Genomic DNA, 14,174 nt, shown 5'->3' with positions numbered 1-14,174 from the left:
TAGATATTTAAAATTACATTTCCTTCTCTTTTAAGATTGGTGCAAAAAGGTTTGAATCAGGGGGATGTTCATATGCATGCTAGTAGCGGGTTGTAAGTATCATAGTTATAATTTCTGTCATCACCATGTTGTAGTGCACAGGAGGTGTAATTTATGCTGCCATTAGCGTGGCAGAGTTATATATGACAACAGCTCAGTTCGACTCTTGTTGCTCAGCCAGTTAACAAACCAAATGTCATCTGTTTGTCAGTGTAGTTAACGTGAGGCATGGCAATGAGGTGAAAAGTGTGTCCTCTCCTCTCAGAGTTTAATGTTTGTAATAACAGCAACATACAGCAAGTGTGCTCACTTTGTAGAGCGTCTCTGTTGGTTTGTCTGGATCTTCAACACAAGCTCTGAGCTGCAATGGATCGACTTGGGTGTCCTGAGCCCAGTGTTGCGATGATTTGTTATGATTTTATAATGGCTCAAACATCAGTTTTAAAGTGCAGTTTGACTCATGACCTGCTTATTTAAGTAAATAGTGAGTCAAAGAAGCGGGCAAAGATATTAACTGGGGTCAGAGAAGCAGATGTAAAAAACTACTATAGCTTACTAAAGTACTTAAGCTTAGTTAAATGAATGACAAGCAAGCTATTTTTGGCAAGTTCTTCAAAATAAAATTCCATAGTTGTTACCTTGTTTGAGTGAAGAACACTGGATTTTTGTCGATATCTGATATGTCCATAATTACAAAATATATATACATATATATACTGTGATATAAATTTTAGGCCTTGCCTGGTGAATGCATGCATTATAAAACTATATCAACAGAAATGTTAATTTTGCTTATATGCACATCTAATCTTTGTATCTATATGGGGATATCTATATGCCAATTTGTCCTGACATCTTGAGCTCTAATCTTTATCTGCGCTTCTTGGAATAGCCTATATGCATCATTTCTCATGCCTTCATCTAGAGAGCTTGTCTCAGCTCTTCATTGCATGCTAGATTTTATAAATATACATATAGCTGTGTTACTTTTATGAGTATGTGTGCTTAGCCTTCCAGAGCAAGCAAAGGGACTCTGAGTGATGGAGGAGAAAGGGGAAGAGGAGCAGGAGGCTAGCAGAGCAGTGAGATCACGTCATGGTGGAAACATTTGGCAAGAGCTCACATAAACACACAGACACACACACAGACACACACACATAAACACGCATACATCAGCGTGCATGAACACACACACAAATGCTGGCCTGTTTTTGTTCTCCGGTTTTGAGGGAAAGAAGGGGAAAATGACATCAAGCTCATCATGTGAGGCCAATGAGATGGACGAGGGAGGGGGTGAGAACACTGGCAGAAACAGAACATTGTTACATAAAACTCCGCTCGGCACAGGCCTCCTCCAGGCCCTCTTACCATAGTATGAGAGTGGAAGTCTGACCATATGTGCATGTATTCGCTCTTCACAGAGGTGTGCGTGAGCTAAACATTTGCACAAAACCTCTTGAAGGTGTGAGGCTTAAAAGGAGCTCATTACATACCTGCAGAGTGACTGTTTGCAGAAAAACAGAGCATTATGTCACATGTGTGCAGCTCCAAAGTCTGCAGCACTTCTCAGAGCAAAGAGGTGATGTCATTGGTATTTTTGTGGTCCATTTTCTTTGACCTTTGTGCTCTCTTGGTCCTGGCAGGGGTGGGGCTGACGTGTATGTGCGCCCCTGTGTGTTTGTGTATCTACAGGCCAGGGTGAGAGCATCGAGGCCACTGGCGCCAGATGTGACGACCGCAGGAGTCTGGGCCTAAAAATAGAGCTCTGTTCTCAGCACTGTGAAACAGAGGAGAAGAGGGGGAGGGAACCAAGAGGAAGAAATTGACAGGGAGGAAGGTAAAGGAGCTGATGGAGGGATGGAGAGGAAGGCGAGGTCATTGAGAATAATGTGTCAGATATCCCCAGGGAAGGTGAGCTCACCTCCTAATGGCACCACTGGCTCCTTCTCAATGAAATCATTGATCTGCTGGAGCTCCCCTCAGCGTAATGGAGAGAGGTCAGATGGAGGGGGAGGCAGAGGTGGAGAAGGGGGCAAGAAGGTGCAGAGAGGGCAGGTTAGGAGGTTAAGAAGGGTGGTGACAGAGAGAGGGTGGAAAGAGGAACAGCGAAGGCTGCATGAGGGGAGAATATGGAGCGAAGTGAAACCTCTCTGACCTGCACTACTGCCAATCATGACACACTTGGAGGCACTGAGTGGTATAAAAGCTGGTTCCAGAAGTAAATTCAACATTCAAATCCTCCATAGATGTTACAAAAAATCATTATCAATGCATAATCCAAGCCAACAAGCTACCTGAATCCTCATCATAACTATAAAACTTTTAAACTGGTGCAAAAACTGGACTCAAAACAAAAGAAAAAGGCAAAGGACCAAGCACGTACATATTTCTTTGCAAGTGTGAAGGAACTGCATATCCCACAATCCACTGAGACTCATTTCAATTGTTGAGGATAGTTTTTCAAGCTTTCACACAAAAAAGCACCTTAATCTACACTGCTTTTTATTTAAATGTTTACATTTTAATCATATTGTTGTACTATATCGTACTTTGTATGAGTTCATAGTGCTGCAGCAAGTATTGTCATCATCAACAGCTGATAGCCATTGATTGCAAGGGCAGTAGACAATTCCATTATTACGGGAGATCCCATCAGTGATGTCACTGTGACACTCTAGGATTGTGGGTACTGTAGTAATTTGGATGAAGTCACTAATTAATCAGGTTTTTCTAAAGAAGAGGTTTAAATTTTACAAACTGTTGTCTTCTACAGGAGTGCATACTGTTGTTTCACACTGAGGCAGCTTTAGAATCCGTTCATTTAATATTTGATGGATAACTGAATGACAAATAATGAAAAATTGTTCATTTTCTTGTTTTCATTCCTGAAACGAAATCAAATAAACAAGAAATGATGCGTCTTTTTGACTTTTGCTATAAATGTTGGGATCAGAGAATGTAACATGAAAAAACGGGCATAAGCAGTTGGTATGATTTCCGTAATAATTTGCATAAACTGGTGCAGGTGTTTGTGTTCCCATATATCATTACAGGAAGCGTGAACTCCCCAGCGATGGGCATGTGATTCTCAGGATGCTTTTCTGAGCACAACACCTGCATGATGTTACGCAAATCAATATTGCAATGAAATTGCTTACAGCTGTGTTTTCATATTACATCCTTTGATCCCAACATAAATAGCAAAGTCAAAGAAACATATCAATCCATGTATCATGTGTTCATTTAATATTTGATTGATAATTGCATAACAAATAAATGAAAAATGGCTCATTGTTCACTTTTCAGTTTTTAAAAACCAAATTAAATAATAAAAAAACTGATCATTTCCTAGTTTTCATTTCTAAAATGAAATCAAATAAACGGGAAATGATGCGTCTTTTTGACTTTTGCTATTTTTGTTGGGATCAAAGAACGTAATATGAAAAAAACAGCTGTAAGCAGTTAATTTGATTACAATGTTGATTTGTGTAACCTGGTGCAGGTGTTGTGCTCAGAAAAGCATCCTGAGGATTAAATGCCCATCGCCAAGGAGTTCATGCTTCCTGGAATGATATACGGGAACACTCACACTTGGCAATCTGTACTGTGCCTGGATACATTTGCACCTAAAAGTCCAGTATATTTGACCAGCATGAGTACACTCTTCCATGCCTGGATGCGGCATGCTCCCCTGGCTCCGGCACGGAAGGACAAGGTGGACCAAAGCATGGCATGGACGCAAATGAAGGAGCACAAGTGCAGGAACGTGACTGAACTTGGTGCAGGTGTTTGTGTTCCCATATATCATTACAGGAAGCGTGAACCCCTCAGCAATGGGCATGTGATTCGATGCTTTTCTGAGCACAACACCTACACCAGGTTGTATAAATTAATACTGAAATCATACTAACTGCTTACACCCTTTTTCCATATTACATTCTCTGATCCCAACATTTATAGCAAAAGTCAAAAAGGCGCATCATTTCTTGTTTATTTGATTTTGTTTCAGAAATGAAAACAAGAAAATGTACATTTTTTTCATTATTTGTTACTCAATTACCAATCAAATATCAAATGAACGAATGATATATGGATTCCTATCATTTCCTGTTTATTTGATTTTATTTCAGAAATGAAAACTATAAAATGAACAGTATTTTCATTATTTGATTTGGTTTTTAAAACAGAAAAGTGAACAATGAGCAATTTTTCATTTCCATTTATTTGTTAATTAATTATCAATCAAATATTAAATGAATGAATGATACAAAGATTCTTTAGGGCTGGCTATCATTTGGTTTTTTTGTGGTACTGGTGCTAAAATTGATACTTTTTTAGAGGTGCCAGTATCTAAAATGTGCCTGAACCAAAGTCTGCAGATGAATAAAAGCTTTCTCAGTACCGTAAATGACTCAGAAATAAGATGTGAATAGAAAGTAAAGGAAACAGGTATAACTTCCTTACAGGACATATTTTGAGCCTTTCTGTTGGAGTGATGAATATTGTGTTGGGGTGGCAATGTAGTGAAATGCCCTTTTATTTGGTACAGTAGGTATTAGATGTGTTGATGCTGGTACTAAGTTGGTACTAGTTTTTCATATTTATCCTTACGTAGCTTGTACAAGTCAAATTTGGATACTTAGGACAATGTGGCTGATAATCAAATCCACTACAGAGAAAATGAGTGGGAATTTTGCTTCTGGAACCATCCTGTTGATAAAGGCTGGACAATTTATTGAAACCAAAGTATCAAAATATGGCATACTTGCAGGTGCAGTATTCCTTGAACCTGAAACTTTTTTGCAGCACAGGTGACATGCTCTAAACATTATGCAAACATTCATCAACGTTCAAATGCCATTTTTTTCTTGAATAGTTCCTACTGTCCTTATTTAGAAATGAGAATGACAAAAATGATCATTTCCTTCAATACAACTGATACTGCATTTGCAATAGAATTCAGAATAATTGCAATTAGATATTTTCTTCAAAATTGTTCAGCCCCACTGTCAAGCTCCACATAAATGCCACTCAAACACGGTCTTCCTCTGTAGCCCTAAAAAGACTTTAGATGGCACTGTTGGCAGAGACTTAAGCTGCAGGGAGCACCTTTCAGCCACTTTAAATTGCACCTTCCTTGAAGAAAAAGGACAATGCCGGAGTTTAGTGAAGCATCCTGCACGTTACAACTTTAATGCAGGGGTGCATGAATGCATTTACATGTTTGTCTTTGCAGACTCCGGCTCAGAGGATGAGGACAATTCCTGATGAGTTTAAGACAAGAAGAAAAAAACGATAAAGTGAGACTTTGAGCTCAGAGGAGACTAACAAACACAGCACGGGTCAGCATGACGGCCTGTCTAACTAAATGAGCTCACGACCACACACTCTGAGACACACACATGAATGCACACTAATGAAGCACACACACTGGAGCTACAAGAAGACCCACATTCAGGATGAAATGAGGAGTATTACCTCATCTCCTCCAAAGCTCTCTCCTCCCTCTGTTTTGTCTTTTTCTTTCTCTCACACATGCACTCTCAAACATTGCCTCATGCGCATGCATGCTCCACTTCATATGCACATATTCATGCAGAAGTGCACGCGCAGACTCACACAAACACACGCACTGACACAAACAGCCCTCCTTATGTAGCTCATTGGAATGCCTCGGTGAACGGCTGCATTGTGAGATCAGGCCTCCCACGATTACCTCACTTCTTCAGCTTCTCTCTGATCATCACGCACGCACATGCACCGTACATTATACACATACACCTACAGGAGCCGCCGCCCCGTTGTATAACAGCAGAGAAGAATGACACATAACTGAGTTGACCTTTGTACCTCTGTCTGTGCAGTCACACCCTAACCTGATCTCATCAAAGCCTCCAGCTACATAGCAGCTCCTGAGTATGTTTTTAGTGTGTGTGAGAGAGAAAGAGAGAGCAGGCAAAAAGAAAATAAGAGAGAGGCACCTTTTCATCTCCTAATACCTCTCATCAGTGTGTCATCGCCTTGTCTCGTTCAGTGTGCTTTAGCATTGAGCTGGCAGGATGACAGCGTGGGAGTCTACATGCTTACCTATAAAGCTAAAACTGTGGCCCAGTTACATGATGTGGAGTATCAGAAATTAATCATCCTGCTGGGGCATTTGTCAGTTACACACGCATGAAAAATATTTAGATTAAACTCAAGAGAACTAAGCTAAGCAATGCCAAATAATACTGATTAAGAGAAAGTACATTTTTTCTTCTGTCTTTGTATAATCATAAATAATTCGATTTTAGTATACTCAAGCATGAAATACCGACTCCTGTACATTTTTAAAAATTCAAGGAGAAGGAGGGTTCGGGTGGTCAGGAGGCAGGACATTAAGTAAAAAATATGGATGTACAACATAATTGGCATTGTAGCTTAAAAATCAGTATTGCTATTAGAAGATCTAAACATTTCTGATGACATTTCCACCAATATAAGTTCTTTGCAGATGTCACCATGTAGCAGCGGAGAAAAGAACTTATTTCCAGAGAATGTTACCAAAAAGTCCATGTTTTGAGCTGGTTATGACTGTGCCAAGCGTTTTAAGTGTGAAATTATTAACCGTATTAATTTTTAACATACTTTGTGTCCTTTAAGTTGTGAAATATTCAGGCAAAAGTCAGAGAAACAGCAGCAGGCATAAATTAAAAAAGCACAAAAATAAAAATCTAAAAGAAATAAAACAAATTTGAGAGATTTTTTTCCATATAAAGGACTGAAGGACTACTTAGTTTGGCTGTATACATATAAGTAGTTCTTGTAGAAAAAAAAGCTTAATTACCTAGTACAAAATTCCTGAAAATGTCTATAATTTACCGGGGTGAGCTGCATGTGTGAACACCAACCGAGGAGTCTTCCACCCTGATTTTACCCTGAAATTTCCCTGGTAGCCCCCTTGTATTTCTCTCCTCCCCTCAACTGACTGACAGTCAAACTGCTGGAAAACTTCCTGCTGTGAGTAACAATTCAAGAAGTCAGATCATTTTCAGGGTGGATTATCCTTACACTTTTCCACAAAATTTCAGGGTTGCATGCGTGAAAAGCGCTTACATTTTTGCACCACTCGGATGTTTTTAATCACTGCTCTCTAAATCTCCCCTGCGCATAGTGCTGAGATACGTCTGGCACGTGCCCTCTTCCTTCTCTCGTTTCCTTGTGTGTCCCTTTTCTCTCCTTTCGCTCCCTGTCTTTGACCCGGTCGTGTGACGCTTTAGTAATCCCTTGAAAAACACTGGCAGATGGTGCTAGGGAAGATTAGGAGCAGTCTCACACATCTGCAAACCTCACAAACACACATACAATCACATATAAAGGATGGATTAAAATATACACCTGCATATGTGCACACCTGTCTCCAAATCTTCATTTCCTGTTTCATGACCTGACTCTCTTTCTCCTGTTCTATTTCAATATAAATTGTGAGATTAACATAAAAACACATTCTCAATTTTATCACCACCTCCCCTCCTCTTAAAATCATCCTATTCTTTTTTCATCAGAACATGAGCGCTGTTTGCTCTCTCTCGTTTCCCTTTTTGATTATGTTTCTGATTGTGCTCTATCTCTCTCTCTCCCTGCAGCCTCTTGAGCTAAAACTAGAACATGAAGTTCAGAGGCCAACATCAAAACATTTTATCCTGGCAGGCCTACATCAGAGCTGATGTGACGGATGACACAGCTACACAGTTGGCATGGACAAACACACCACCTCGCTACACACTAGCTGGCGGTGTTGTCTTTGGTTTGGCTGTGTGCTGCAGATTGGTGGGAAACACGCAAACTTTAGACCCACTGGGGAGGCAGCTGGCTCCAACTGAGCGATCCTCTCCTCCAAACACACTCAGAACTCTGAAAAAGGCAAGACACATCAGCATGGGCTCCAACTGAGTGAGATCATTGCTGTGGTAAAAATACGTCCGTCCTCAGAGAGACATGTTTCTCACAAACACGTTCACATAGTCGATGAGGTAATAATGCCAACATACACGCAAACACAAGCATTGCTCAAGTGAATGCATGCAATCACACGCATACAGAAACATTTGACAACATCCAACACAAATACATATTTCAAACTAAACACAGGGTTAGAGTCATTAGCTACAGGGATTACTCCTCTCGCTCACAAACACAATGGCTCTATTGGGACGTTTGCTCCATGACATCATCCTCATGTAGGAAGTGGTGTGCTTTCTGACCCCGAGTCATTGATTATTTAGTGAACAACAGAAACAGAAGAAGAGTCTGCCACTGGTTTTCTATCATGATCAATACATTCATTACACATTATACACATTTAGTTTACTTGTCATACAAGCATGCAGCTCATCTGTCAATCTTACCTTCCATCAAACTCCAATCGCTTTAGTAAAGCGTTAAATTTGATCTTTAAATATGAAAAATATAATCCCACTTTAGAGATGTGTGCCTACAAGACTGTGGCCTAATCTCCCGTTGGCAAGCTTCAATGTAAGTAACAGTTAAGGCAGAAAATCCTCTTCCCCCCAGACATCAGGCCCAGTAATTACACTTTTATTCACCCTGTCCATCCCATTTATGGGTCCTTTTCTTTCGTTTCATCTTTCTTATCTGAGCCTTCCCACCCACATTACCCCTTGCTTGATTTGCAGTGATGTTACGGTGTGTCCAGTGTGTGTGGTCTGCATACTGCACGTGAGGCCAAAAATAATTCATGGGTCAGATATGAAGTCATCGCTGAATTTATAAGCATCATATATCAGAGGTTCAGTCGAGGCGCAGGAGGGGAGAAAAACAGAGAGGCAGAATAAAGGTAGGTTAATAAAGGAAGTAATAAAGATAAGAAAAAGTACAGAAAAGACCTAAATACCTAAGAATGCAAATGCATCCATTTACAATGATAGTAGACTGAGGAAAACAGCAAATCCTCAGAATTTGGAGGCAAAAAGCAGAAACTATTTAACGTTTTTGCCTTAGGAGTAGCTTTTATGATTAGTCAAATGTAGCTGATACTGTGTATCATTTTAGATCAAGGAAACTGCCCTAAACATACTGCCCTGCTTTGCTTCAGGCTGCTGATTTAAGAAGAGCTTGTACGTTTACTATCAGCTGGTGGTGCTACCCCCAGTTTGGCTGCACACATAATTTACACAAAAAAGTCAAAAATTTAAAATACTTCTGATACTTTCTCATACGTTTTATAAAAATTTTTTAAAAAAAGACACATTTAAATGCTTGGTGTTTCAACCCCTGTCTACCCCTAAAACAAGCCTGTGCAGGCATACTCATCTCACGTCTGAGCATAAAATCACAGAAAAATGATTCCATAATTCTCTCTTTGTCCACTTCTCTGTAACAACAACTCTGGTCTTACGTTTCGTTTCTCTCCTACTGGAGCGTGACAGCCTGTTTCTGACACAATTTCTGATGTGAGCATTCACAATAAAAGCACCCAAATAAAGTTACAACTACAGACTTTTTGTAAAGAACTTGCTGGAAATAGTGTGTTTATCATTGACTTAGCTTGGTTTGAACAGAGGTGCCAGTGAGTGTACAGAGCAACTGTGTTTACAGCTGCTTTTCTGGCCTTGTGTAACACCACAGCCTGCTTCTTTGAATCTTCAAAACAAGTGAGCTATCGGTAATAAAAAAATCAACTTCAAACAGTTGTTTAAGATGTTATGACTCAAATTGATGTAGCACTGGGCTTAAGATGAACTGAGTCAATCTATTGCAGCTCAGAGATTGTGCTAAAACCTCAGACCAATGAGATGCTTTGCAAAGTAAGCACATTCACTGTATGTTGCTGTTATTGAAAACATCAAACTCAGAGAGGAAAGAGCACCATTTTGCACCATTGCTGTGCTTCATATTAATTTCACTGACACAAACCAGTGACGTTTTGCATTTTACCTGGCCACTTTTTAGCGTTGGAGTGAAACTTTGTTTTGTCAACAGGTTTTGCCATGTCTTTAATGTTTCAGTTTTTGTTTCTATATCTTGGCCATAAAAGCAGTTCTTTTATATCTTCATTGGTGTTATATAGCAAAATTTTAACATATTCATGTTTTTCCATTCATTTATTTCAAATTATTGGTTGTTTATCAGTGTGTTTAGAATGTCTAGGTTCAATAAACGAATGTGATGCCAATAATAGTTAATGAGTTATGATGTTTCATAATTGTGATCTTAATATCAATCAAAATCTTTAAGAGTCTGCCATAATCAAAAAGTCCTACAACACATACATTTAACTGATGATGACAGTGTTGCAAAAATCCACTTGAATACTGTGTGCCTAGGACTATGACATTTGTTGCATCATAAAGGTACTAATATTATGTTTTTTTCTAGTATCATATTTAGGTTTAAAATTCTGGTATTACGACAACCCTTCCACACTGCACTTTTTGTAAAAATGCAGGCCTTGAAGCTGAGCACAAATTCTTTATTCCTGAAATTGTAAAATGCATCCCCTTTCAGATCGCTGATTGAGAATAGAGCTGAAACCTACGACTTAAAAGTTTTCCTCATCCATGAACTAATAAGCATAATCTCTCTTTTGTAAAAATGATTAAGGAAGGAATGTTCAAAAGGACTGAAGAATTCCCTGATAATCATTTCCCCATTCTTCTTCTCACAGCATCTCTTCCCTGCTTTCTCTCTCTCTCATGAAACCTCTGCAGCTGCCTTAGATGCACACACACTCGCACAGATCCTGCAATGCTCATCCACATGTGATAATGCAAGCACGCTCATGTGAACACACAACACCTCCCACATGCATACGCATGTAAACATTAAGGATGCACAGACACAAGCTGCTCATAGCCCCACTGACCCCAATAATATGTGCACCCAAACACCAGCTAACGCCATTGGCTGAATCCTTCTGGGGAATATTCTCTGCCTCTGTTGTCGTGGAAACAGCAGAGAAACAGTGGGGACAGAAATGGTAGAAGTGAGATTTTCTATTTTTTTTCTCTCCTGAAGAAAATAAATCAAGAGGGAGCTGAGGCAGTTGATAAGGAGGAGGGAGTCGCTGACAGGCGGGGGTCTCTCATTAAGGAGGGTGTGATGTGTGATCAAAAAAGCTGAGGAGGAAAATCCTGGCTTTGTGTGTGAAATCAAACATGGCTGTATGTGCACGTGCATGCAGTATATGTCCTTTGTACATCTTTGCGACTGTGGCTAATTGTGAAGCTTGGGTGCTTTGAGGCAATCCTCAGCATCTATGAATGACTCATGAAAAAAGCGCTTATCTCTCAGCAGAGAGGGGAGAGAGCGGTGAGAAGGAGGAGAAGAAGAATGGGGATGAAGGGATGAAGAGAAGAGAGCAGAGATTTAACCGAGCAGTGCTTCTCTCCCGTCTCATCCCCAATCCTGACTGAGGCAGATTATGCTCTCCTTTCTGCGCTGACACATTTGGGACGGGCTCATAAGCCTCGGCTGGTGGATGTGTGCGTAATGTTGTCTGTTAAAAAAGCTGCAGCCACCGCAATCAAGAGGTTATTAACTCAACGAGGCTATTAACAGTCTTGCTGGGGCTCAATTATAAGTCTTAGTGTGCTTAGTGGACACTATGACAGGATAATAACTGTGGTAAATAAGGCCAGAGGATTGAAGTTAAGCTTTAGCCTTATTTCATGATGCTGGGTGGGAGAACGAGGGGAGCTTAAACATCAAAGCGTCATCAGAGAGGCTTTGTATCCAGGCAGCAAGCTTTTACACTTCCTCCTCTCTTTTTTATCTGCACATATACTCATAAAAGTCTGACGACTACCAGTAAAGAAGCGAGGACTACCTGGCATAAAGGGACTGAGGAGTTGTTGTGCTCACCAGTGGCACCTGCTGACCAAACTGAGCTATTACAAATAGTTACAATTTGATCTGTAAGGGGTGTAAGATGAGGTTCACCTGCTTGGTTTTCAACATAATGAGGGAAATGAAAAAAGAGAAAAAAGTCTAGATGCTGATGATCAGGGGAACTTCTACTAAGCATGAAAAACAAATCAATCCACATGACACCATCGTGTGACACAGTCACATACCGGTGAGCAGGGAGACTTTGTGGAAGGTGCCCTCCAACTTTCCCATGAGAATGTGCATGAAGCCATCTTTGGACAGATGCCCTGCCTCTTTAGAGCTCTGGTCATAAACCACCACTTCCTGCTTCCTGCCCAGCTCCACCTGCACAAAGGACAAACAACAAGGAAGAGAGAAAGTTTAATTTGGAATGCTGCTGAGAAAAGCATCTGAGGTACCTAGTATCAACAATGAGACAGCATGTTTTAATAACTAGAACTGTAAGGATGTAAATTGCATATCAAAACATTTGTTGAAGATTTATGTACTGCTTTCTTGCCGGTATTTAGGCCCAATTCAAAAACAATACATCATATACACAGTGAACACACAGATCAACCAAATCCTGGTCACAAGCAGAAAGACATCAGTCATAACATTTAAATGATGGATCTTCCTCGAATGTCTTCAAGCAACTTCCTATTTTTTAATGAAACCAGCTCCACAGGAAGCAAATGTTACTGCAGCAGATTCTAGCATACATTACTGCAGAATACATGAAACTCCTTTTACCAATTTCCAGATGGACTTTTTGCACAGATAGCCTTGTTCAAAGCTTCGTGACCGTCTGATATGATGGAAACAGGTTAAGTATAGCCTTTTGGATAAGGGTATGCCAATGAATTTGTCTATGAGCAGCCAATGAAAACCACCCAATCTGGTCATACAGAATACAATGATGAGGCAAGGAATTGAGTTTTGTAACAAACTTCAGAGCCCCAAGGGATAAACAGTATTCAAAGATTTAAGGCATAGGCATTTAAGATGCGTGCATATATACAACATCACCAGAGTCAATCAGAGGTATAAAAGTCGAAAGAACAAGGCTTTCCTTACATGCTAAAGAAAAACTAAATTCAAACATGGCTGTGATCAGTAGCTTCTTGTCTTCTTTTTCTCAAGGTTCTCTCTGGGTACTCTGGCTTCCTTCCACAGTCCAAAGACATGCTCGTTAGTCTAACTGGTAACTCAAAATGGACTGAAGTTGTGAGAAGGGGTGAGTGATGTTGGTTTCTCTGGGCCGATACCAATGCTGATTACTAGTAGTTCATGAGACCCATAGCCAATACTTGTAACCTCTATGCATGCATTATGACACAGAGAATGTACTTAATGTGGATAAAGTAAAATGGTTTGATCAAAAGAGAAAGAAAGAAAAAAATAAATAAATGAACAATTTAGCTGAAGGTCTATCTGTATAAGAGACGGCACAGAGCATCACAGAAGCAGGAAAACAGGACACGCTTACTATGTCAATGGTGCCCAGGCCTTGAGTGTTGATTGGGCAGTACTCATGTGACATCCAGCCAATCAGTTTGTGTTGTATACAGGACATTTGGTGATATTGTGGAGGCAGAAAATAAAGCCAGAGGGGGAGACACATCTTGTAGAAGAAGCAAAATAGCACAGTTTTTGATTACAATTAACCTGAATGCACCAAGAGATTATCAGTAAAATAAAGTGCCGATACTGATAATCAGCCAAATGCCAAATATCAGCCTCAATAATCAGCCACGCTGCTAATAGGTCTATCCCTGGTGTGAGTGTAAGCATACCTGGGTGTATATGGCCCTGTGATTGACTGGGTTTACCCTGCCTCTTACCTAGTGGCAGTTGGGATAGGCTCCAGCCCCATTGCAAATCTGAATGGGACAAGTGGTGTAGATAATGGATAGTGGATATTTGGGGGAACTATTGTGCAAACAATCTGGTTAGAGATTCATATTCTCTTATTTTTGCACTGCACATGACTCAGACATGAAAATTAACTTTAACTAAACTTTAAATTTATTACTTTTTATTTGTATTTTTATTTAAGGACATTTGAAGACCAGTAATTTAACTAATATTTAGTTTAATTTTAATAACCATAACTGTACTTTTCTTGACTGTCTTCTTTCCTTTCACAACCTCCAACATGACACTTACACATTCTAACCGGCCAACTGATCCTCAAGAGAAGAACCTGATCACACGGCTGCCCTCACAAACAAACCAGGCTGCAAAACTCAAATGCCGCATGCACA

At 40.0% G+C, this 14,174-nt stretch overlaps 1 protein-coding gene across 2 annotated transcripts in view; it reads right to left on the bottom strand.

Annotated features, from left to right (window-relative positions):
- dusp8a (dual specificity phosphatase 8a) overlaps window positions 1–14,174 on the bottom strand; it is a 68,118-nt gene that overhangs the window by 25,383 nt on the left and 28,561 nt on the right. For both annotated transcript variants that reach the window (XM_041795226.1, XM_041795227.1), the window contains exon 3: window positions 12,114–12,252. In XM_041795226.1, the coding sequence (XP_041651160.1) occupies window positions 12,114–12,252 (139 nt within the window). The remainder of the gene's footprint in view (window positions 1–12,113; window positions 12,253–14,174) is intronic.

The sequence above is a fragment of the Cheilinus undulatus genome, linkage group 9, assembly GCF_018320785.1.
Source record: "Cheilinus undulatus linkage group 9, ASM1832078v1, whole genome shotgun sequence".
Classification (NCBI taxonomy): domain Eukaryota; kingdom Metazoa; phylum Chordata; class Actinopteri; order Labriformes; family Labridae; genus Cheilinus; species Cheilinus undulatus.
Note: the sequence above shows the minus strand (reverse complement) of the source record. Positions and strands in the feature narration are given on the sequence as shown.